We start from the raw sequence: 24,411 nt of genomic DNA, 5'->3' as shown, positions 1-24,411 counted from the left end.
CCACCCAGAAAGATCATTCCATACACAAGTACATTGAGGAAGTTCAAAAGGAAGTAAAAGGCAGAATTTGATGTTTCATTTACAGTGCAGTGCAGCGAAACAAAGAAGGTGTAAGGGCCACAATGAAGTGGATTTCATCTGCGGCATATTCTCATAATACAGAACCGATGCTGTCCTTGAGCTAAGTATGCTCAAGCTTTGGTATTTTCTACCCAACAGAAGGGGGAAGAAGAGAGAATGACTGGGTGGGAAGAGTCATTACTGCTTGGTGAAATAGTTTGGAAGTTTACTTCTAAAAAGGCTAGAGACCAAGTCTCTAAAAAGTACTCATGATTTAAAAAACTACTACAAAGGCTTCACAGAAAAATAGGATTAAATCTTTGGTGAATGTAATGAGTGGAAGTAAGCAGGTTCCAGATGTGTTTGATCCAAAAGGTCATTCTAATCAGGTCTTTGAGTAGCCTATAAGTAACAATGTTGGTTGGAAATATTAAGGAGAGAAACTCTCTTGATCTCTTGATTTTCTGAGTTGGTCTAGAGGAAGCTGTAATTAACTTAAGCAACTTTGCTACCACCCACTATCAAATACTATACTGTACTTGATGCGAGACAGCTTGATGTTGATAGGTTTTTGCATTCATGTTCCGCTTCCCAATAAAGACTCCTGTGTGATCATGATAAAATATTATTACTCAGAAAGAGGGCATTTGGCTCATTAAGTTTTCAGCAGGCCAGTTAGATTTCTCATTGCGTCATATGCCATTTAACCCACATGGCCACACTGAGCAGTGAACACCCATCTGGATTAATCCTATTGACCAGCACTTGCCCATAGCCTACAAACCCTAGTCAACCCTGAGCCATTCAAGTGCTCATCCAGACACCTCTTAAAAGCTGACAGTGACTCTGGCAGTGTGATCCAGGTACTCTTTGCTCTCTGGGTAAAATGATCCCCTTCTTAACTCCTCTCTAGATCTCTACACGTTAAGGAGATTCTCTTTTCCACCTTCCCTTTTTTCTGTAACTTTATTTTCTAGCATTTACTTGTTCTAATGAAAAGTTATTGTTTGAAATATTGAGTATGTTTTCCCTTCCACAGATGCTATTTTACCTGCTCCCTCTAGTATTTTTATTTTTATTTAAAATCCTTAAATCTTGTTGCACAATTAGATCCTTCCATTGGTTTAATCAAATCATTTGCCAACCACTAACAATCTGTGCTCCTGATTAATGGTCCTTCATTGGAAATGGTTCCTCTTCAATATTCTAGTCTTGATTAGCACTATCAAATATTCTCTTATATCTGTTCTAAGGGGGGGAAACGTCAATGTCCTTTCAACGTAGTAAGTTAAAAGCATTCTAGCATGGAAAAGTCAAACACTCGAAGGTACTGCTTTAAGATGAAAAGTGACAGGTGTTTTTTTTTAGATTTATGAACAGTTCTTTTATGCATCTATGTACTTTTTTATCTATCTGCTTGCTTACTTACCTATTTATTGATTGGGATACAGTGCAGGTCTTCATGCTGCGCAGAACCCTTGCATTAGCCTTAGCCCTGAGGACCTTCCACTGGTCAGGGTCAACAATGATATTGTGTCCTAGCTGTCTATGTGATGTGCAAGCCAAGGCAGTATAATATGGAGAACAAGCTGTTGCCCATGCAACAAGCTCACACTCTCCATGCAGCTGATGAATCCAAAGGTACGGCAGAGGCTGATGTGACTTGGCACCAGTGGCGTCACAGGAGTTGCCAGTCAGCATTGAACTCAACATAGGTCTACCTTGGGGACTCCACCCCTGGAATTTTTCATTGGGCTTTTACTCCTGAAGCCTTCTCTTGAGTGGTTAGCCAAAAGGCAGCAGAGGTTTGAGGTCAGAGTTTTCCTTCTCCTAGATGAGCTGCCAACCTCTGCTAATGAGCCCATCTGCCTGCAGTGACTGGTTTTAAGACACCAGTAACTCACCTTTGCCCTTTCTTCTGTCAGTAAAAACGGTTCCACATATGAAAGTCAGGAGTTGGACTTGGTTGTCAGAGGCTATTTGAGATGCACGCCACTGGGAACATTTAATATTTAATAGCTGGTGGAAGCTTATTCCCTCTCTTCCCCCCCCCCCCCCCCCCCCAGCTAGGACAACCTCAAGAAACCCCATCCTAATCATGGGACAGTTCATAATGACTAATTAACCTACTAACTGTTACGTCTTTGGACAATGGAAGCAAACCAGAGCACGCAAAGAAAAACTGCATTCCAAAAGGGCGTACAGACTCCTTACAGATGACATCGGAATTGAACTCCAAACTCTGAGTTAATGTCATGTTAACCGCTACGTTACTGGCCACCTGAGTGGTATGTGTCAGGAATGGGCTGTCAGGAGGAAGTGATGGAAGCGGATATGATAATATTTAAGAGGCCTTTAGACAAGCACACAACCAGGGATTGGAGGGACACAGAGCATGTAGAGATGGGGCCAGATGGAATTAGTTTGGGTTGGCACACATAACATTCCTGTGTTATACTGTTCTATGTTCTGTTTTTGAAAATGCTTTGCTGAGACTTGCCTCATTTTTCCCATTTTCAGTGCCGCCAAACTCTCTACAGCTCTGTGGGAATAAGCACAAGAAACGGCTCCTTGCACCAGCCATCAGTTTGAACCTGGAAGGTAATGAGGAGGTGACATGCTCGGAGGAGAGGACACCAGATGACTTGGAGGGGGATTCCTGCGATATAAATGTAGATGACTTAGAAACTCCTTCTGATAGTGAATCCTTTGAGTTGCCGGAGAATGGTAATGAATTTGAATGGGAAGGTAAACAAACCAATCAATCCCTAATCAATTCTTGTAATCACAATCTGTGCTATTCTCTGCTTCCACCTATATCTTTTTTTCCCCACATTGATGCTAGTTTGGCTTGTTTAGTGGTTCAGTAAGCATAGTAGGCAAAGGTCAATGGGCAGCTTGCATTTGGGAATAGACCTTAACAGGTGAGCTCTGGCTGGGGCATTTTATTAATTCTTGCAAGGTTGCGGTTTGCGAAAAGGAAACTGCTGGAGGATCTCAGTGGATCAGACAACTTTTGTGGAGGGAAATGGGCAGTTGAGTCCGGTTGAGAGAGCCCCTTCTTCTGGACTGAAACAGTAGAGGGGATCTAATGGATATAAAGAGGTGAAGGAAAGTGGGGGGGGCCATGAGTTGGCAGGTGATGAAGGCTGATAGGCAGATGGAAGTGGGGAGGGATGGATGGAGGCAACAAAGATGATAGAATCTGATAGGAGAGGAAGATGGAGCATGGAACCAAATGAGGGAGGGTGAGGATAGTGGAGGAGGAAACCAAAGGGAGATGTGTGAGGGTGATGGACAAGAGTGGGCAGAAAAGAGGAAGGAAGGTGGGGGGGTGGGAGTTGGGTGTTTATATGACTAATGGGGTAAGCAGAGAGGGCAGGGGGAGTATGTCCAATTGTTCACTCCATTCGGATGCAAGTTTCTGTCTAGCTAGTTATTGACTAGATCTTGTACAGCCTCTACACCATTGCTGATGGAATGGCCTTTAAAACTAGTTGAACCAGTCCATCAATTTGAAACATTAAATGCAAGCATGGAATGAGGTGTGAGAGGAGAGTCGGTGACAATTATTGTGATTCTGTTGATCACATCTGGTGATGACTTCATTGTGATTTCAGTACTTCACATAACATGCGAAGCTATAAAAAGCAAGTGGTTTATGATCAGCTAATAGTTGGTATACCAAATCCTTCTGTGTTACACTCAGCAAGAGAACAGCAGAACAGCTCACTATTCAGCCCTTGTGCTTATCCTGCCATTATATTAGATTGTAGGTGATTGGTATCACAACCTTTATTGAAGTTCAATAAAGGCAGAATTAGGTCTGTGCACATATTGTTTTATTATATTAAACATAGGGACTAGAAATGGGTGGCTCCCTCTTTATTTTAGCCACTGCACATTGAGATCAGGAGCCATGAAGTTCTTAGCAATATGCACAAGCACTAATTTGTACAGCGGTGTAGTTAGTTCCTCATTTTCCCAGGTTGTTTTCACTTCAGATATTACAGAGAGGTTCTTGAAAATAGAAACCTATGTATAGGTGTGGATTTCTTAAGAGGAAGAAGTGGTGTAGGTGTGAGTTCCTGTAAACTGTTACCAAAATAAATGTTCATCGTGCAGCTAAAGCTCAGTCAAATTATTGACCCCACCTTTGAGTTGTAGTGTTACTTTGTATCGGTTAACTAAAAGAAACCAGTTTTGGTGTTGTTAGGTTTTCGTACATTGTCAGAATAAGGCCATCAGTTACACGGTGGATCTACATCAAAGTTGTTATGTGCAGCAAATGAGTCAGGACAATTTGCCACCTTGGTCCTTCCATGCTGGGAAACCTGCTTTTTATAGTCTGTGTAAGCAATTTGATGTGCTATTTGTGTAGCCTTTCAGGTGACTATAAAAGATCTGTGAGCGTTATTTTCTGGGAAAGTAAGGAAGCTCATCTTGGTATCCTGTGGCCAATACGTATGGCTCCCTCAGTCTACCTCACTAAAATATTATCTAATCATTGTGACATTTGTAGGGCTTGTTGCTTGTGCTATGTGCACATTCTTCATTATATCAGTGACTACCACTGATGTGGTGAAAGAAACTACCCAAGTTCTATGTTTGTATTCAAGCCCATTCCTAGTATAACCTTAGCAACACACACAAAATGCTGGAGGAACTCAGCAGGCCAGGCAGCATCTGTGGAAAAGAGTAAACAGTCGACATTTTGGGCTGAGACCTTTCATCAGGACTGGAGAAAAAGATGAGAAGTCAGTAAGGAAGTTGGAGGAGGGGAGGAAGAAATGCACGGCAGTAGGTGATAGGTGAGACTGCAAGGGGGAGGGGTGAAGTAAAGAGCTGGGAAGTCAATTGGTTTAAGAGATAAACGTCTGGAGAAGGGGCAATCTGATAGGAGAGGACAGGAGGCAATGGAAGAAAGGGGAAGGGGAGGAGCATCAGAGGGAGGTGATGGGTAGGAAAGGAGATGAGGTGAGAGAAGGAAATTGGAATGGTGAGGGAAAGTGGGGGTGGGGGTCATTACTGGAAATTCAAGAAATCTATGTTCATGTCAGCAGGTTGGAGGCTACCCAGATGTTGCTCCTCCAACCTCATCGCAGTAGTTGAGGAAGTCGTGGACTGATATGTCGGTATGGGAAATGGAATTAAAATGGGAGACTGTTAGGAGATCCTGCTTCTTCTGGTGGACAGAGTGTAGGTGCTTGGTGAAGTGGTTTCCCAATCTATGTTGGGGCCCACTGATATACCGGGGAATACAGTGGGAGCATTGGTTACAGTAGATAACCCCAAAAGAATCACTGGTGAAGTGACACCACACTTGGAAAGACTGTTTGGCATCCTGGATGGTAGTGAGGGAGGAAGTGTAAGGGCAGGTGTAGCATTTGTTCCGCTTGCAAAGATAGTGCCAGGGCGGTGATCACAGAGGAGGGACAAATGGACAAGGAAGTCACGTAGGGAGTGATCCTTGTGGAAAGCAGGAAGTTGGGGGGGGTGGGAAAGATGTGGTTGTGCTTGGAGATGGGATCTCATTGGAGATGGTGGAAGTTACAGAGAATTATGTGCTAGAGGCTGGTGGGTGGAGGAACCCTATCCCTGATTAGGGCAGTGGGAGGATGGGGTGAGGGCAGACGAGCGTGATAATGGAAGAGATGCGGCTGAGGGCAGCATTGATAGTGGAGAAAGGGAAGTCCCTTTCTTTGAAGGAGTACATCTCCTTAGTTCTAGAATGAAAAGCCTCATCCTGAGAGTAGATGTGATGGAAATGAGGAATTGAGAGAAAGGATTGGGATTTGTACAAGTAACAGGGTGGGAAGTGGTATAGTCAGTATAGATAGTTGTGAGAGTCAGTGGGTTTATAAAAGACATCAGTAGATAAGCTGCCGATAGAGACAGAGAGATTGAGAAAAGGGAGGGATGTATTTGAAATGGACCAGATAAATTTGAGGACAGGTTGGAACTTGAAGGCAAAGTTGATGAAGTCGAAAAGCTCTGCATGGGTGCAGGAAGCAGCACCAATGCAGTCATCGATGTAGCGTAAAATAACCTACTAAACCTCTTCTGCATTAAGCTAGTCCAGTTCAAGCCCATCCCTCGTATAAACTTGCATGTATTAAGCCAGTCCAATTCAAGCCCATCACTAGTATAACATTACCTGTATTACACCAGTCTAGGCTCAAGCCCATTCCTAGAATAACCTTACAGGCATTAATCCAGTCCAGTTCAATCCCATCCTGAGTATAACACTACCTGCATTAAACCAGTTCATTTCAAGCCCATCCCTAGTATAAAATTATCTGATATAACCAGTCCAGTTCAAGCCCCTCCCTGGTGTAACATTACCTGTATTAAACTGGTCCATTTCAAGCCCATCCCTAGTCTAACCTTATCTGAATTCAACGTTCCTCCAGTTAGTGAATTTTCTGTGCTCCCTATCCTTCACTTTGGTACCATGGTTCTGTTCCTAACAACGTACTTCAAAGTACAGCCAAATTAACGAGGTTCAGTAAGCTTTTTTGCACCACCAGAGCTGAAGATGATCACACTATTTTCACTGTATTTGACCTATTCTTCCTCTCAAGGCTAATGATAGCTGCCAGATCAGTCTGGTGAGGTAATCTACCCCAATTGGATTAAAGCTTAAATTACCTTTAGAATTCATTACCCTTGAGTATAAATGTCCAGTGACAGAGAATATTCAAGATCAAGAGAGACAAGTGCACCAAGGGAATCAAAGGATCTGGGTCTCATATAGGAAATAGGAGTGAGACAGAAAGTGCCATAATTAATGGTGGAACAGGTTGAAGTGACCATAGGACTCGATCCTCCTATTATTACTATTCAGTGTAATCCAATTACAGTTGGGTAGTGCATTTACCTTTGGGCTAGTGGTACTGACAGGAGATAATTATTATAGTTTTGAATGACTTCCCAATTGCTAATCTAAGAAAAAAAAACAATGAGTAAGCGGAGAACTTTTGAAGGTTTTCCTTCATATTATGTCCTAGATTGTGAAGTGATCTCCATCAAGAGAGGATCCATGAAATCAATGGTCATCATTTTAATTGCAGCTCATCAACACTTCCACCCTAAATGAAAATCACCAAAATGAATTGTTTCATATGCAGTTTTTGGGATCTTGTTATGTCCAGACTTCTGCTACATTTTCTTTACTTCTAATAGTTCATTGCCTATTTTGTGACATCCTGAGGATATGAAAGCTGCTAAATACAGTTGCTAATTCTTTCCTTTCTCAGTAGTTGAGCGGCTAATCTGGTGCAAGTGTTTACTAGTTAGCATCATCCACATGAAGCTTGATATTAGCACAAGGTGAAGCAAGCAGTGGCGATTATTCAGGATGGTGTTTGGGGATAAAAACTGGTGAGATGCATGCATAAGTTTTGCAGATCTGATGCATCCTGTCCAATATTATTTAGCTACTGTGCCAGCTTAATTCAGATTCAGATTTATTGATTATGAACTGATTTGTTATTTCAAATGTGCCAGCTTTGATTTCTTGCATGTACTGCCAATCAAATGCACCCTTGCATGTCTAAGACATGCACTGACCAATCAATCATGTCTGAGACATACACTGACCAATCAAGAATCATATGCACCCTTTGTGATGTCTGATTACTTCTTGCTGGTGTTCAACTGATATTAGTTGAACATGAAATTTATTTTGATTCTTTCCGTATTTAAATGGCTATTTTATGAACTTAAAATACTTGTGTCTGAGTTTAATTATTTTCCTTCGAGTGCAGTTGGTCTAAGAAAGTGAAAATGTGTACACTGAACAGCTGAAATACAAAAAAACAGAACACTGGTGGAGAAAGAAAATATTAACATTGAAGATCATATCAGGACTGGAAACATAAGGACAAAGGGTTTAATCAAAACATTTATGTCTGGGCCAAGCTGACAAACCATCTAATCCATCTTTCTCTTTCTTCTGAAGTCTCCACATTTTTTGTTCTTAATCCAGATTTTTAACATCTGTACAATTTTGCCTTTCAGAATTGATGACTTTTCCTTTTGGAATTGACTACCTTTTGGTTTTGAAATCTGAACCACTGCTCTGATTTTTCTAGAAAGTAGCTGTAGTCATAAATGATCATGCTGTTTCTATTTGCATTTCCTCTTGATGCATCTTTTGCATTACATAGAGTCATGGAACCCTATAGTACAGAAACAGGCGCTTCCACCCATCCAGACCATGTCAAACTATTAATCTGTCTCGTACTATCGACCTGCTCCTGGACCATAGCCCTCACATCCATATATCTATCCAAATTTCCATTAAATGCTGAAATTTAACCCACGTCCCCATTCAGCACTTCTGCCGGTAGCTTGTTCCACACTCGGAGTGAAAAGGTTCTCCCTCATGTTCCACCTGAAAACATTTACCTTCCACCCATAGCCCATGACCTATCATTATAGTCTCATCCAACCTCAGTGGAAAAAGCCTCCTTGCACTTACCCTATCTATACCCCTCATAATTTTGTATACCTCTTCCAAATCTCCTTACACCATCACTTCTGTTGTTAAGTTTCTCTCATTATCAATCACACTTATTTTATTATATTCTCCCCTCTCTTTTTTTGTCTGCTGAGGTAGTTCTTCAAAACTTTTGAGATTAACTTTCTTGTGGTGTGATGTTAGGTCAGCACATATCAAAAATCACCAGGTCTCCCCTCTCCATTACTACTTTTTGATGTGCTGAATGATTGTTTTTATTTTGATCCTATAACTGCTGTTGCCACCACTTTTGTTTTTAAAGAAAAAAGGGTTTTTATATTCAGTAACAATGCCTTCATTTTATCTGGAAGTAACAGATGTAACAGTAAAGAAGCAGCATTTAAATGGTTCAAAGGTCCAATTTAATGTAAGAGAAATGTATACAATATACATCCTAAAATGCTTTTTCTTAGCAAACATCCACGAAAATAGAGTACCCCAAAGAATGAATGACAGTTAAATATAAGAACCCCAAAGTTACCCCCCCAGCTCCCCTCCCTCCCAGACCTAAGCAGCAGCAAGGAACGATCCCCCCTTCCCCCACTAGCAAAAACAAAGTATCAGCACCCACCACTGAGCACTCAAGCGTGAGCAAAGCAATAGCAAAGACGCGGACTTACAGTTACCCCAAAGACTTCACATTTCACCCGGCATTTGATATACCACAGGTTTGCTCTCCATAATAAAGGAGAAGGAGGTGTCTCCGTTTTTTTTTTCCCCAGCGAGTGGGAAGACATAACAAACAACTCACTGGTTTAAGATGTTAAAAGTCTGTTATGTTGCTTTTTCCAAGCTCTGTTCCCAAAGATCTCAAAGATCCCAGGTCTTTGTGCACACAGCAGAAGATATTCTGACTCCCCCCAACAACACACGGATCTCCTGCCGTGACACCAACCCTTGATCCGCCTGTCTCCAGAGCCCCGAGATCTTAGGCTTCCAAATCTGAGCTGTTCTCTCAGGCCGAACCCTTGGCGTGCCAAACAACGGCCAGTCCTGAAACCCCGAGAATGGGTCCCATTCCCACAAAGAACAGAAGTCAGTGTGTAACTTCAGGTCAGGGTCTTCAAAAGAACCCTGAAAGGGAAAAATAAAGATATTAAAGATGGAAATAGAGCTGTTTCTGAAGATGCAAGCAAAGGAGTTGCTGTTTAGCATCATCTTGACTTTGCTCCACCTCTCCGTAATATACAAGAAGAAAAGAGTTGTTTTAATTTACTTGTTTAAAAATTGTTGTTGGTCTTATAAAACTTGAACTAAGGAAGACCTTACCACATATGACATTGATGGCATTTGTGAGCTGGCAAGGATTACAAATATCCAAAACATGCATCCATTTGAGTTCAATAATGTTATTTCCCCTCTGACCAGATGACCTGCCACGAGTGTATCGCTCACTATCTGACACCGAAAGTTTTCAGGGTCATGTGACAGATGAAGAGGCGGAGGATGGAAAACTGTGGAGGGTCTTCCATATTGGGGAGCAGGAATATCGAGTGGACATGGCTGCTGTAGATCCATACAAGGCAGTCATTTCTCATGGAGGTGAGGTCTTGGTATGAATGTGGGGTGATTTTATATGTTTGGTAAGCATATTGGACTTCTGCTGAAGGCTACCTGAAGGAGCTATGTGCAAAAATAAGGGGAAAACCCACTGAGCATCAGTGTTTATATTTCACTTTTTCACAGGCAAGTGATTTGAGATTGGGCAGCAAGGTCATGGATCAGTCATGACCTTGAATGAGGGAACCAGATTCTGAGGATGTACTTTCTGCTCCTATAACCATATAACCATATAGCAATCACAGCACGGAAACAGGCCATCTTGGCCCACCTAGTCCGTGCCGAACCCTTAATCTCACCTAGTCCCACCTACCCGCACTCAGCCCATAACCCTCCACTCCTTTCCTGTCCATATACCTATCCAATTTTACCTTAAATGACACAACTGAACTGGCCTCTACTACTTCTACAGGAAGCTCATTCCACACAGCTATCACTCTTTGAGTAAAGAAATACCCCCTCGTGTTTCCCTTAAACTTCTGCCCCCTAACTCTCAAATCATGTCCTTTAGTTTGAATCTCCCCTACTCTCAATGGAAACAGCCTGTTCACGTCAACTCTATCTATCCCTCTCAAAATTTTAAATACCTCGATCAAATCCCCCCTCAACCTTCTACGCTCCAATGAATAGAGACCTAACTTGTTCAACCTTTCTCTGTAACTTAATTGCTGAAACCCAGGTAACATCCTAGTAAATCGTCTCTGCACTCTCTCTAATTTATTGATATCTTTCCTATAATTCGGTGACCAGAACTGCACACAATATTCCAAATTTGGCCTTACCAATGCCTTGTACAACTTTAGCATTACATCCCAACTTCTGTACTCAATGCTTTGATTTATAAAGGCCAGCGTTCCAAAGCCCTCTTCACCACCCTATCTACATGAGACTCCACTTTCAGGGAACTATGCACAGTTATTCCTAGATCTCTCTGTTCCTCTGCATTCCTCAATGCCCTACCATTTACTCTGTATGTTCTATTTGGATTATTCCTGCCAAAATGTAGAACCTCACACTTCTCAGCATTAAACTCCATCTGCCAACGTTCAGCCCATTCTTCTAACCGGCATAAATCTCCCTGCAAGCTTTGAAAATCCACCTCATTATCCACAACACCTCCTACCTTAGTATCATCGGCATACTTACTAATCCAATTTACCACCCCATCATCCAGATCATTTATGTATATTACAAACAACATTGGGCCCAAAACAGATCCCTGAGGCACCCCGCCAGTCACCGGCCTCCATCCCGATAAACAATTATCCACCACTACTCTCTGGCATCTCCCAGCTAGCCACTGTTGAATCCATTTTATTACTCCAGCATTAATACCTAACGACTGAACCTTCTTAACTAACCTTCCATGTGGAACTTTGTCAAAGGCTTTGCTGAAGTCCATATAGACTACATCCACTGCCTTACCCTCGTAAACATTCCTCGTAACTTCTTCAAAAAATTCAATAAGGTTTGTCAAACATGACCTTCCACGCACAAATCCATGCTGGCTACTTCTAATCAGATCCCGTCTATCCAGATAATTATAAATACCATCTCTAAGAATACTTTCCATTAATTTACCCACCACTGACAGGTCTATAATTGCTAGGCTTCCTTCTAGAACCCTTTTTAAACAATGGAACCACATGAGCAATACGCCAATCCTCCGGCACAATCCCCGTTTCTAATGACATATTAAAGATCTCCTTCAGAGCTCCTGCTATTTCTACACAAACTTCCCTCAAGGTCCTGGGGAATATCCTGTCAGGACCCGGAGATTTATCCACTTTTAAATTTCTTAAAAGCGCCAGTACCTCCACCTCTTTAATTGTCATAGGTTCCATAACTTCCTTACTTGTTTCCCACACCTTAGACAATTCAATATCCTTCTCCTTAGTGAATACCGAAGAGAAGAAATCATTCAAAATCTCTCCCATCTCCATCGGTTCCACACATAGCTGACCACTCTGATTCTCTAAGGGGCCAATTTTATCCCTCACTATCCTCTTGCTTTTAATATAACTGTAGAAACCTTTCGGATTTACTTTCACCTTATTTGCCAAACCAACCTCGTATCTTCTTTTAGCTTTTCTAATCTCTTTCTTAAGATTCCTTTTACATTCTTTATATTCCTTGAGCAATTCCTTTACTCCATGCTGCCTATATCTATTGTAGACATCCCTCTTTTTCTGAACCAAATTTCTAATATCCCTTGTAAACCATGGTGCTCTCAAACCTTTAACCTTTCCTTTCACCCTAACAGGAACATAAAGATTCTGTACCCTCATAATTTCACCCTTAAATGACCTCCATTTCTCTATTACATCCTTCCCATAAAACAACTTGACCCAATCCACTCTCTCTAAATCCTTTCGCATCCCCTCAAAGTTAGCCTTTCTCCAATCAAAAATCTCAACTCTAGGTCCAGTCCTGTCCTTCTCCATAATTATATTGAAGCTAATGCTATTGTGATCACTGGACCCGAAGTGCTCCCCAACACATACATCTGTCAGCTGACCTATCGCATTCCCTAACAGGAGATCCAACACTGCCCCATCTCTAGTCGGTACTTCTATGTATTGTTGCAAAAAACTATCCTGCACACATTTCACAAACTCTAAACCATCCAGCCCTTTTACAGAATGAGCTTCCCAGTCTACGTGTGGAAAATTAAAATCTCCCACAATCACCACCTTGTGTTTACTACAAATATCTGCTATCTCCTTACACATTTGCTCTTCCAACTCACGCGCCCCATTAGGTGGCCTATAATACACTCCTATCAGTGTTACTGCACCTTTCCCATTCTTCAATTCCACCAAATGGCCTCCCTAGAGGAGCTCTCTAATCTATCCTTCCAAAGCACCGCCATAAGATTTTTTCGGACAAGCAATGCAACACCTCCTCCTCTGGCCCCTCCTACTCTATCACACCTGAAGCAACTAAATCCAGGAATATTTAGTTGCCAATCACACCCTTCCTGCAACCATGTTTCACTAATAGCTACAACATCATAATTCCAGGTATCAATCCACGCTTTAAGCTCATCCACCTTTCTTACAATGCTCCTAGCATTAAAATAGATACATTTAAGATACTCTCCATCTCCTCTCTTTCCATCCCTAACAATGCATTCAAATATTTTATCCTTTTCTTTCTTCTCCCCTACATCTTCGGGCTGAGCGCATCCCTTCTCCATCACCTGCCTTTCCTCCCTCACACACTGTCTATTTACTTGCTCCACTGGTGAACTAACCTCCTCTCCCATAGTCTCCTCAAATAGTCTCCCGCCCCCCATCTTACTAGTTTAAAGTCCGCCCTGTAGCCCTAGCAAACCTCCCCGCTAGGATATTGGTCCCCCCACGATTCAAGTGTAACCCGTCCTTCTTGAACAGGTCACTCCTGCCCCAGAAGAGGTCCCAATGATCCAGAAACTTGAATCCCTGCCCCCTGCTCCAATCCCACAGCCACGCATTCATCCTCCACCTAATTCTATTCCTACTCTCACTGTCGCGTGGCACAGGCAGTAATCCCGAGATTACTACCTTTGCGGTCCTTCTTAACTGCCTTCCTAACTCCCTATACTCTCGTTTCAGGACCTCTTCCCCTTTCCTTCCTATGTCATTGGTACCTACATGTACCACGACCTCTGGCTCTTCACCCTCCCACTTCAGGATATCTTGGACGCGATCAGAAACGTCCCGAACCCTGGCACCAGGGAGGCAAATTACCATCCAGGACTCCCGGTCACCTCTTTCAGATATTTTCTTTATACTGTTCATTGTGTCATTGTATTTCACTGGTTATTAACTGTTTCTTTGTGAGACTCTGGATATTTTGGGTATTAATTGATTGAACCTTATCTCCCCCATCTCTGCACCTTTGGGTGTCGTAACTTTCCATCTCCTGCACTCGGTACCCTGATTAAAGAAGGCCAGTGTACCAAGCACCACCTTTGCCACCCTATTTGCCTTTCAGTAGACTGTATACTTGCACCCCTAGGCCACCCTATTCCATGAAACTCCCAATAGCCCTACAATTCACTGTATAATTCCTACCCTAATTTATCTCCAATTCTTGATTTTCCCCACATCAGAATCAGATTTATTATCATTGGCCTATGTTGTGAAATTTGTTTTGTGGCAGTAGTACAGTGCAAGATATAAAAACTACTATAAATTCAAAAAAGTAAATAATACAAAGTGACAAATAACGAGATGGTGTTCATGGACCATCCAGAAGTCTAATAATGGAGGGCAGAAGGCTATTGTTAAAATATTCAGGCTCCTGTACCATCTTTCTGATGATACTGATGTGAAAAGAGAAATTCCTGGATGCCGAGGGTAATGATGGATGCCACTTTATTGAGGCAAATGTTCTTAAAAATGTTCTTGAGGATGGGGAGGATTCTGCCTCTGATGGTACTGTCTGAACTACAACCCTCTCTGGGCTCCAGCAATCCTCTGCAATGGGAGGCTTCAGACCAGGTGTGATGCAGCCAGTCAGAATGTTCTAATCTACACCATACGTGGCGCTCCATTGGTCAAGGTCAACCATGGATATCGTGTTCCAGTTGTCTATGTGATATACACACCAGGGCAGTATGATATGGAGAGTAAGCTGTTGCCCATGTGGGAGGCTCCCCCTCTCCATGCAGCTGAAGAATCAAAATAAACAGCAGAGACCGAAACAGTTTGGTACCAGTGTCATCGCAGTAATTGCCAGTCAGTGTTGAACTCAACGTAAGACTACCTTACGGTCGCCAGGTTCGTATTTTCTTTGGGGTTTACTCCCAAAGCCTTCCCCGTGAGTGAGTATGGCTGCAAAACTGTAGAGGTTTGAGATCAGAGTTTTCTGTCTCCTAGATGAGCTGCCAACCTTGGCCGATTAGCTCCATCTGCCCAAAGCAACTGGTTTTATGGCACCAATAATCAGACTTTGCCCCTTCTCTTGTCAGTAGAAACAGTTCCGCCAGGCTTTAGTAGCTAAGGCACACATGAAGGCCAGGAACTGGACTTGATTGTTAGAAGTTATTTGAGAGTCACACCACTGGGAGCATCTAATAGGTAGTGGAGATAGTCCCCTGGCTATGACAATATTAAGGTACCTCATCATACATCTGTAGAAATTTGCTGGAGTCTATAGCAGCACTGAAATCTCCTCAAACTCCTAATAGTGTAAAGCTGCTGGTGTATCTGCTTCATGAAGATCAGACCAGATTTTGAGTAATTAAAGCAAAAGTGGGTGCAGTTACTGTTACAAGAGAGAAGTTGCTCAAAAAGCTGAAAGACTTAAAGGTATATTAGTCACTCAGACCAAAGGAACTGCATCCTAGGATTCTGAAAGAGGTAGCGTTAGAGATTAGGATGGCATTAAAAATGATCTTTCAAAAATCATTGGACTCTGGCATGGTGCTAGAGGACTGGACAATTGCAAATGTTACTCCACTTTTTAAGAAACAAGGAAGGCAGCAGAAAGGAAATTTAGTTAGCCAGTTAACCTGACCTCAGTGGTTGGGAAGTTGTTAGAGTCGATTGTCAAGGACGAAATGATGGAGTACTTAGTGACACAGGGCAAGATAGTACAAAATCAGCATGGTTTCCTTCAGGAAAATTCCTGCCTGACGAACTTGCTGTAATTATTTAAGGAGATTACAAGTAGGATAGATAAAGGGGGATGTAGTGGATGTTGTATATTTGGACGTCCAAGAAGCCTTTGACAAGGTGCCACACATGAGGCTGCTTACCAAGTTAAGAGCCCATGGTATTACAGGAAAGTTACTAACATGGTTAGAGCATTGGCTGATTGGAAGGAGGCAGTGAGTGAGAATAAAAGGTTCCTTTTCTGGTTGGCTACCAGTGGTGTTTTGCAGGAGTTGGTGTTGGGACTACTATTTATGCTGTATATAAATGATTTAGATTATGGTTTAGATGGCTTTGTTGCCAAGTTTGCAGATGATACAAAAGACTGGAAGGCCAGGTAGTGTTGAGGAAACAGGTGGGATGCAGAAGGACTTAGACAGATTAGGAGAATGGGCAAGAAAGTGGCAAATGAATTACAATGTTGGAAAATGTATGGTCACGCACTTTGGAAGTAGAACTAAATGTACAGACTATTTTCTAAATGGGTAGAAAATCCAGGAATCTGAGATGCAGAGGAACTTGAGAGTCCTTGTGCAGAACACTCTAAAGGTTAACTTGCAGGTTGAGTCAGTGGTGAGGAAGGCAAATGCCACGTTAGCATTCATTTCAAGAGGTCTAGAATACAACAGCAAGGATGTGAGGCTGAGGCACTGGAGAGACCTCACCAGTGTTGTGAACAGTTTTGGGTACCTCATCTTAGAAAAGATGTGCTGACATTGGAAAGGGTCCAGAGGAGGTTCACAAGGATGATTCCAGGAATTAAAGAGTTATCATATGAGGAATATTTGATGGCTCTGGGTCTGTACTCGCTGGAATTCAGAAGGATGAGGTGGGGATCTCATTGAAACCTTTTGAATGTTGAAAGGCCTAGACAGAGTAGATGTGGAAAGGATGTTTCCCATGGTGGGAGAGTCTAGGACAAGAGGGCACAGTCTCAGGATAGAGGGGCCCCTTTCAAAACAGATGCAGAGAAATTTCATAAGACTAATGGTAGTGAATTTGTGGAGTTTGTTGCCACATGCAGCTGTGGAGGACAGGTCATTGGGTATATTTAAGGCAGAGATTAATAGGTTCTTGATTGGGCATGGCATCAAAGGTTAAGGGGAGAAGGAAGAGATTTGAAAAAAAAGGATCAGACATGATTGAATGGTGGAGCAGACTCGATGGGCCAGATGACCTAATGCTGCTCCTCTGTCTTATGGTCTAAAACCAGGTACTGTAATTGCAAAAGGTTCACAAACTTTTTCTTGCAACCGTATTATATACTCCAGAGAGATGGTCTTCAGAGCCACCTACTATCTGGTCCAGCTAATGCCCAGCCAGAGACCTATAGTTTCATCAAAAGTGGAGAGAGGGGAAAATGAGGGATTTATGCAAAGAGTTTTTTTTTTCTTTCTTCCAGGTTGCTTTGGTGAGAACCTAACAGCAATTATTGTGTTTTCTTCCTGCTATTTGCCTGAAAGTAGCCATCCTGACTATGAGAATGTAATGGAAAATCTATTTAGGTAAGGACCAGAGTTTTTAAAATCTAATTTCTTCAATGATAATTCCTTGCTTGTGGAATGATGCAAAATCTCAAGGCTTTATGTAGTGGAAATTGCATAGTTGGTAATATGGACATGGGCGTAGGAGGGGTTTTCAACTCCTACATTAAGACAGACCTTGGCTGACCTTTGAGTTAAATTCATATGTCCACTTCTTTCCTGTATCCATTAAACCTTTGATTAACAAAATGCTGTATTTTCAAATTTAAAAGGTCAGCATTAATTACTGTTTGTGGAAGAACTTAAATTTCCTCTAGACATTTGGATTTACAACATTTATCTGTGAAATCATGCTAATAACGGTATATAATTATAATTCAACCATATTTTTCTTGTCAACTTCCACTTCTGCTCCTCCCCCTCCACTAACAGCACTCCACCCTGATAATATGTAATGATAGAAATTGGAATATGGTAATCGAAGACCATTCAGGGCCAAGAGCCTATTTGCCCTTTCAATGAGACCTTAACTGATCTTCACAAGCACATTGATCCAACCAAAATGCTATCAACTTCTAGTGTTGAAATTTCTGAATGACCATCAGCCTGACCGGCTTCTCACAGGTTTTCACCACTGCTTTTTGTTATTTCTCCTGAAAATGAGAACAGCAGGTACCGGCAATCAAAATATAAATAAAAATACAAAATACTGTGAGAGAAATGGCTAAAATTTTAGGCTGAAGGTATTTCATCAGGAGGGGCTTTAAAGTAAAATACTGTATTTCATTTAGCATATAAAACTTGGTTTCCTTGTTTCTCACAGTCTACTCAATATCAAAAATATTTCAATCCATTAAAACATTAAAATTCTATGTTCTGTCAGCAGTACTTAAGCAATTATTTTACCCTCATGTTTTACAGGTAAGAAATGCTTACCTTATGCAACAATCACGTTTATTTAATGATACAGCGTGGAGCACTGTTGGCCCTTCCTGCCCTCTGAGCCACTCTACCCCAGCAACCCCATTACCCTGATTGTCCAGTGGTTAGGGTTAATTTACAATAACCAGTTATCCTACCTGGTACATCATTAAACTATGAGAGGAAACCAGAGCACCCAGGGAACACCCACGTACAGTGACTCCTTATAGAAGAGAGCTGGAATTGAACTCTGAACTCTGGAACTCCCTGAGTGGAAATAACATCACACTAACTGCTATGGGACCTTACACTACTGTGGCTACATAAAGATCTTGATCACGCTGAATCAGTGAGTCCTTTGCAGAATTAGTGAATGTCTAACATGGAACCAATGCATTATGGTCTTTAGTACAAAGGTACCAACTCTGAAAGTATAGGTTAGATTAAGGCTTCTGCTCCAACCTTGAAAAAGATCCTACACTGTATTTCAAAGGTTTGTAAGGAATCATCCCAGCACAACGTTCATGGTCTACCAGGCAACAGCGATTCCTATTCTGCTCCTACCTATAGCAGGTACATCAAAGCATTGGAAAAATACTCAGCACCCAGTCCTTGGTTAACTCAGCTGTCTACATTGGGTAGGCCATATCATTTGTATGCCTGGCATTAGACTTCCAGAATATTCTGTTCAAACTTAGTGATGGAAGAGATTACAAATCTATAGAAGAGAAGTTTCAAGGATGTGTTCAAAGTGGAGCATTTGGGATGTCAAGTCAATGCACTGAATGGACACAAAAGTTCTACAGTTGTGGAAGGAGTGTGCCAGCTCACACTTTCCTCATCTGTGGTTAGCCACCTTGGAGCCCACAAACCCAGAGTGGAAGTTTGTCACCCTTGATGCATGATAGTGCAAGGGAAGGAGGAGGATACAAGAAAAATAAGATAAATAGTTCTCCCTAGAAGGCATTATTCTACTTCAGAAACTCGTCATCCTGTGTTTTCTTTTTAAAGCTCTGTGTTCCCTGTCTATACTCATGGGCAGTTTACACACTCCATGTTTTTCCTTGAGGGCTGGTAGAGCAAACATTACAGCATGTAAGTGGTTTACCAGCTTGGGCTTCCCAATAGGTCATTGGAAGGAACATAAGAGATAGGAGCAGGAGTAGGCCAATCGGCCCCTCAAGCCTGCTCCGCCATTCAACAAGATCATGGCTGATCCAATCTTAACTCTAGTTTTCACCGAATCCCACAAGGCAACAGTGCCAACCAACAGGGCACCATGCCGCCCATTTTATTTTATTATTCATCCCGCCCAAACCCATGTGATCACCCAGGGGGAAAGAAAATGATTTGCCAATTGAGGAGAAAAAATCTGGAAAATTCCTCTCCGACCCATCCAGGCTATCGAAAACTGGTCCAGGAGATCACATGGCTGATCTAAACCTAGCCTCATGTCCACTTACCTGCTCGCTCACCGTATCCCCTAATGCCATTTTTATCCAGGAAAATGTCTATCTCTGTTTTGAATTTATTGAGTGTAGTAGCTTCCACAGCTCTCTGGGGCAGTAAATTCCACAGCCCCACTACCCTCTGAGTGAAGAAATTTCTCCTCATCTCAGTCCTGGAACAGCATCCCCTTATTTTAAGATTATGCCCCCTAGTCCTAGTTTCACCCATCATTGGGAACATTCTCCCCGCATCCACCCGATCAAGCCCCTTCACAATCTTATATGTTTCAATAAGACCGCCTCTCATTCTTCAGAACTCCAATGAGTAGAGTCCCAATCTACTTAACCTCTCATCATACATTAACCCACCCATCCCCGGAATTAACCTAGTGAACCTTCTCTGCACTGCCTCGAGAGCCAGTATGTCCTTTCTTAAATATGGACACCAGAAATGCATGCAGTACTCCAGGTGTGGTCTCACCAATACCCGGTACAACTGCAGTAAGACCTCCCTGTTCTTATACTCCATCCCCCTAGCAATAAAAGCCAGCATTCCATTGGCCTTCTTGACCACCTGCTGCACTTGCATACTAACTTTTTGTGTTTCCTGCACCAGGACCCCCAGATCCCTTTGCACAGAAGCACTTACCAGTTTCTCTCCATTTAGATAATAACTTGCTCTATTATTTTTCCTGCCAAAGTGCAAGACCTCACACTTGTCAGTATTATATTTCATCTGCCAAATGTCTGCCCAATCACTCAGCCTATCTATGTCCCCCTGCAGGGTTTCAATGTCCTCCACACTCATTACACTCCCTCCCATCTTTGTGTCATCAGCAAACTTCGATACGTTGCACTTAGTCCCTTTCACCAAATCATTAATATAGATTGTAAAGAGTTGGGGTCCCAACACTGACCCCTGCAGAACACCACTAGTCACCAACTGCCAGTCTGAGAATAAACCATTTATCCCAACTCTCTGTTTTCTGTTAGAAAGCCAATCCTCCACCCATACCAGAATAATATCCCCAATCCCATGATTTTTTACTTTAAGTGATAATCTTTGGTGTGGCACCTTGTCAAATGCCTTTTGGAAGTCCAAATACACCACATCCACTGGTTCCCCTTTATCTACCCTATATGTTACGTCCTCAAAGAACTCCAACAAATTTGTCAAACATGACTTCCCTTTTGTAAAGCCATGCTGACTTTGTCCTATTAAGCTATGTTTATCCAAATGCCCTGTTACTGTTTCCTTAATGATCAATTCCAACATTTTGCCAACCACAGATGTTAGGCTAACTGGCCTATAATTCCCAGCCTTCTGTCTATTGCCCTTTTTAAATAAAGGAGTTACATTAGCATTTTTCCAATCTGCCGGGACCATTGCCGAGTCCAACGAGTTTTGAAAAATTCTCACTAATGCATCCACAATCCCGACCGCCACTTCCCATAAGACCCTAGGATGCAAGCCATCCGGTCCAGGGGATTTTATCCACCTTCAGTCCAATTAATTTATCAAGTACCATTTCCTTGGTGATTTGAATCGTAGTTAGCTTCTCTCCCCCTAGAGCCCCCTGTTTATCCAGTGTTGGGATATTTTGAGTGTCCTCTACTGTAAAAACTGATACAAAATATTTGTTCAGCGTTTCTGCCATCTCCAAGTCCCCTACCATTAATTTCCCGGTCTCATCTTCTAGCAGACCAACATTTACTTTAGCCACCCTTTTTCTTTTTATGTAACTATAAAAACTCTTACTATCTGCTTTTATGTTTTTCGCCAATTTACTTTCATAATCTATCTTCCCCTTAATCAATCTTTTTGTTATTTGCTGCTGATCTTTAAAAGCTTCTCGATCTTCAATCTTCCCACTAGATTTAGCTACCTTATATAACTTTCTTTTTAGTCGTATACTTTGCTTTATTTCTTTACTTAGCCATGGACAACTATTTTTTCTTTTACACCTTTTTCTATATATTTTTCTTGATAGTTGTAAAATAACTCCTTAAATATACACCACTGATCAAGTACCAATCTACCCTTTAATCTATTTTCCCAATCCATCTTAAGCAATTCCGCTCTCATACCATCATAGTCTCCTTTATTTAAACTCAGTACACTTGTTTGAGATCCAACCCTCTCATCCTCTAATTGAATATGGAATTCGACCATGTTATGGTCACTCATTCCAAGGGGATCCTTTAACAGGACATTTTTTTATTAGTCCTGTCTCATTACACAGGACCAGATCTAAGACTGCTTGCCCCCTTGTCGGCTGCCCTTGAAGGAGAAGGAGGAGAATGCCATTACTCTTAAGTTGGATCTTCTATGGCAGGGCTTGTAAATGTTTTCTATTACCAACAGGAGTTCCACAAGGTTTTGCTGCACTTCCTTAAATTCCCCATATTATTCAGGCCTTTCAGTCCCGACGAAGGGTCTCGGCCCGAAACATCGACAATGATTCTCCTTATAGATGCTGCCTGGCCTGCTGTGTTCCACCAGCATTTTGTATGTGTTGTTTAAATTTCCAGCATCTGCAGATTTCCTCATGTTTGCTCTTTCAGTGAGATGTTTCCTATCTTGTTCTGAACTGTATTGTGAGAAAAGCTGCTCTCTACATTCAAGTCTTTTCATCACAAACAATTCCCTTGAATCTCCATTCCATTTTCAAATCCCTTCATGTGTCTCATAAGAAACTATAGTGGCAAGTCGAGGGACCTTATTTTCCTTGGATTTCGATTGATCTATAAACACAACAATAGACAATAGGTGCAGAAGTAGACCATTCGGCCCTTTGAGCCTGCACCGCCATTTTGAGATCATGGCTGATCATCTACTATCAATACATGGTTCCTGCCTTGTCCCCATATCCTTTGATTCCCCTATCCATAAAATACCTATCTAGCTCCTTCTTGAAAGCATCCAGAGAATTGGCCTCCACTGCCTTCCGAAGCAGTGCATTCCAGACCCCCACAACTCTCAGGGAGAAGGAGTTTTTCCTTAACTCTGTCCTAAATTACCTACCCCTTATTCTCAAACCATGCCCTCTGGTCCTGGACTCTCCCAGCATCTGGAACATATTTCCTGCCTCTATCTTGTCCAATCCCTTAATAATCTTATATGTTGCAATCAGATCCCCTCTCAACCTCCTTAGTTCCAGCGTGTACAAGCCCAGTCTCTCTAACCTCTCTGCGTAAGACAGTCCAGACATCCCAGGAATTAACCTTGTGAATCTACGCTGCACTTCCTCTACAGCCAGAATGTCCTTCCTTAACCCTGGAGACCAAAACTGTACACAGTACTCCAGGTGTGGTCTCACCAGGGCCCTGTACAAATGCAAGAGGATTTCCTTGCTCTTGTACTCAATTTTCTTTGTAATAAAGACCAACATTCCATTAGCCTTCTTCACTGCCTGCTGCACTTGCTCATTCACCTATAGTGACTGATGAACAAGGACTCCTAGCTCTTTGTGTTTTTCCCTTACCTAACTCTACACCATTCAGATAATAATCTGCCTTCCTGTTCTTACTCCCAAAGCGGATAACCTCACACTTATTCACATTAAACGTCATCTGCCAAGTATCTGCCCACTCACCCAGTCTATCCAAGTCACCCTGAATTCTCCTAACATCCTCATCACATGTCACACTGCCACCCAGCTTAGTATCATCAGCAAACTTGCTGATGTTATTCTCAATGCCTTCATCTAAATCATTGGCGTAAATCGTAAACACCTGTGGTCCCTGTGGCACCCCACTAGTCACCACCTGCCATTCTGAGAAACACCCATTCACCGCTACCCTTTGCTTTCTATCTGCCAACCAGTTTCTATCCATGTCAATGTCTTCCCCCCAATGCCATGAGCTTTGATTTTACCCACCAATCTCCAATCACACCAATCACACAACATCTTAAATGCTAAGGATGTGGAAACAATTTCTAGCACTTGCCATCCATTATTTGCTCATTAAAAGATTCACTGAGGAGGTGACATGAGTGCTGTTATCTCTGCAGGTATGTTATTGGAACTCTGGAATTGTTGGTGGCTGAGGATTATATTATTGTGTATCTAAATGGTGCCACAACACGTAACAGGGTGCCATCAATTGGCTGGCTGAAGCAGTGTTACCAGACTATTGACAGGAGGTAAGTTTTACTGAGCAAAATCAACTTCAGGAAACCAATACAAGTAGTTTAAAAGGCTGTTCAAGCAGCAGCAGCATCATTATCATCATCATCATCATATTCTAAGGTGCAGAAGATGGGTAAATGTTAGCCTTGCCAGTGATTGTCTGTATCCTGTCTCTGAATAATAAACTGAAATCTCAGTAATGAACCTGGTCAAGAGCTTTGGAGAAATAGGCTAAAGACATTATTCATTAACCCTGAATATATGATATGATCTTAGAATTATGCCATTCTGATTTTATTGATTAGTTTGGGGAATTGGGGTTAGGTTTTACTAATATAAGATTTCATCTTGGATATGTAAATCAGGAAACCTTTGAGAATTGACTTAAATGATCCATTTAGATGGAGATTTTGTGGGTGGGTGTTAGCTATTTTTATTGACTTATTCCATAATTAAATTTTTTTCCAAAAGGCTACGCAAGAACCTGAAATCACTCATTGTGGTCCATCCATCTTGGTTCATTAAGGTGATATTAGCTATTACTCGGCCTTTTATAAGGTGAGGTTGTACTTTTATTATGTGAGATTTTGTGTAATTTGTATTTGCAATAGCAAAACAATCCTGAAGAAGAAATAGTAA

At 41.9% G+C, this 24,411-nt stretch overlaps 1 protein-coding gene across 3 annotated transcripts in view; it reads left to right on the top strand.

Annotated features, from left to right (window-relative positions):
* Positions 1-24,411, top strand: part of bnipl (BCL2 interacting protein like) — an 81,644-nt gene that overhangs the window by 46,338 nt on the left and 10,895 nt on the right. For 2 of the 3 annotated variants that reach the window (XM_059980314.1, XM_059980316.1), the window contains exons 4-8: positions 2,581-2,808; positions 9,953-10,126; positions 17,189-17,291; positions 23,655-23,786; positions 24,244-24,330. In XM_059980314.1, coding sequence (XP_059836297.1) covers positions 2,581-2,808; positions 9,953-10,126; positions 17,189-17,291; positions 23,655-23,786; positions 24,244-24,330 — 724 coding nt within the window. The remainder of the gene's footprint in view (positions 1-2,580; positions 2,809-9,952; positions 10,127-17,188; positions 17,292-23,654; positions 23,787-24,243; positions 24,331-24,411) is intronic. The other variant, XM_059980315.1, reaches the window with a different exon arrangement.

Source organism: Hypanus sabinus, chromosome 9 (assembly GCF_030144855.1).
Source record: "Hypanus sabinus isolate sHypSab1 chromosome 9, sHypSab1.hap1, whole genome shotgun sequence".
Taxonomy (NCBI): domain Eukaryota; kingdom Metazoa; phylum Chordata; class Chondrichthyes; order Myliobatiformes; family Dasyatidae; genus Hypanus; species Hypanus sabinus.
This window is presented reverse-complemented; position numbering and strand designations above follow the sequence as displayed.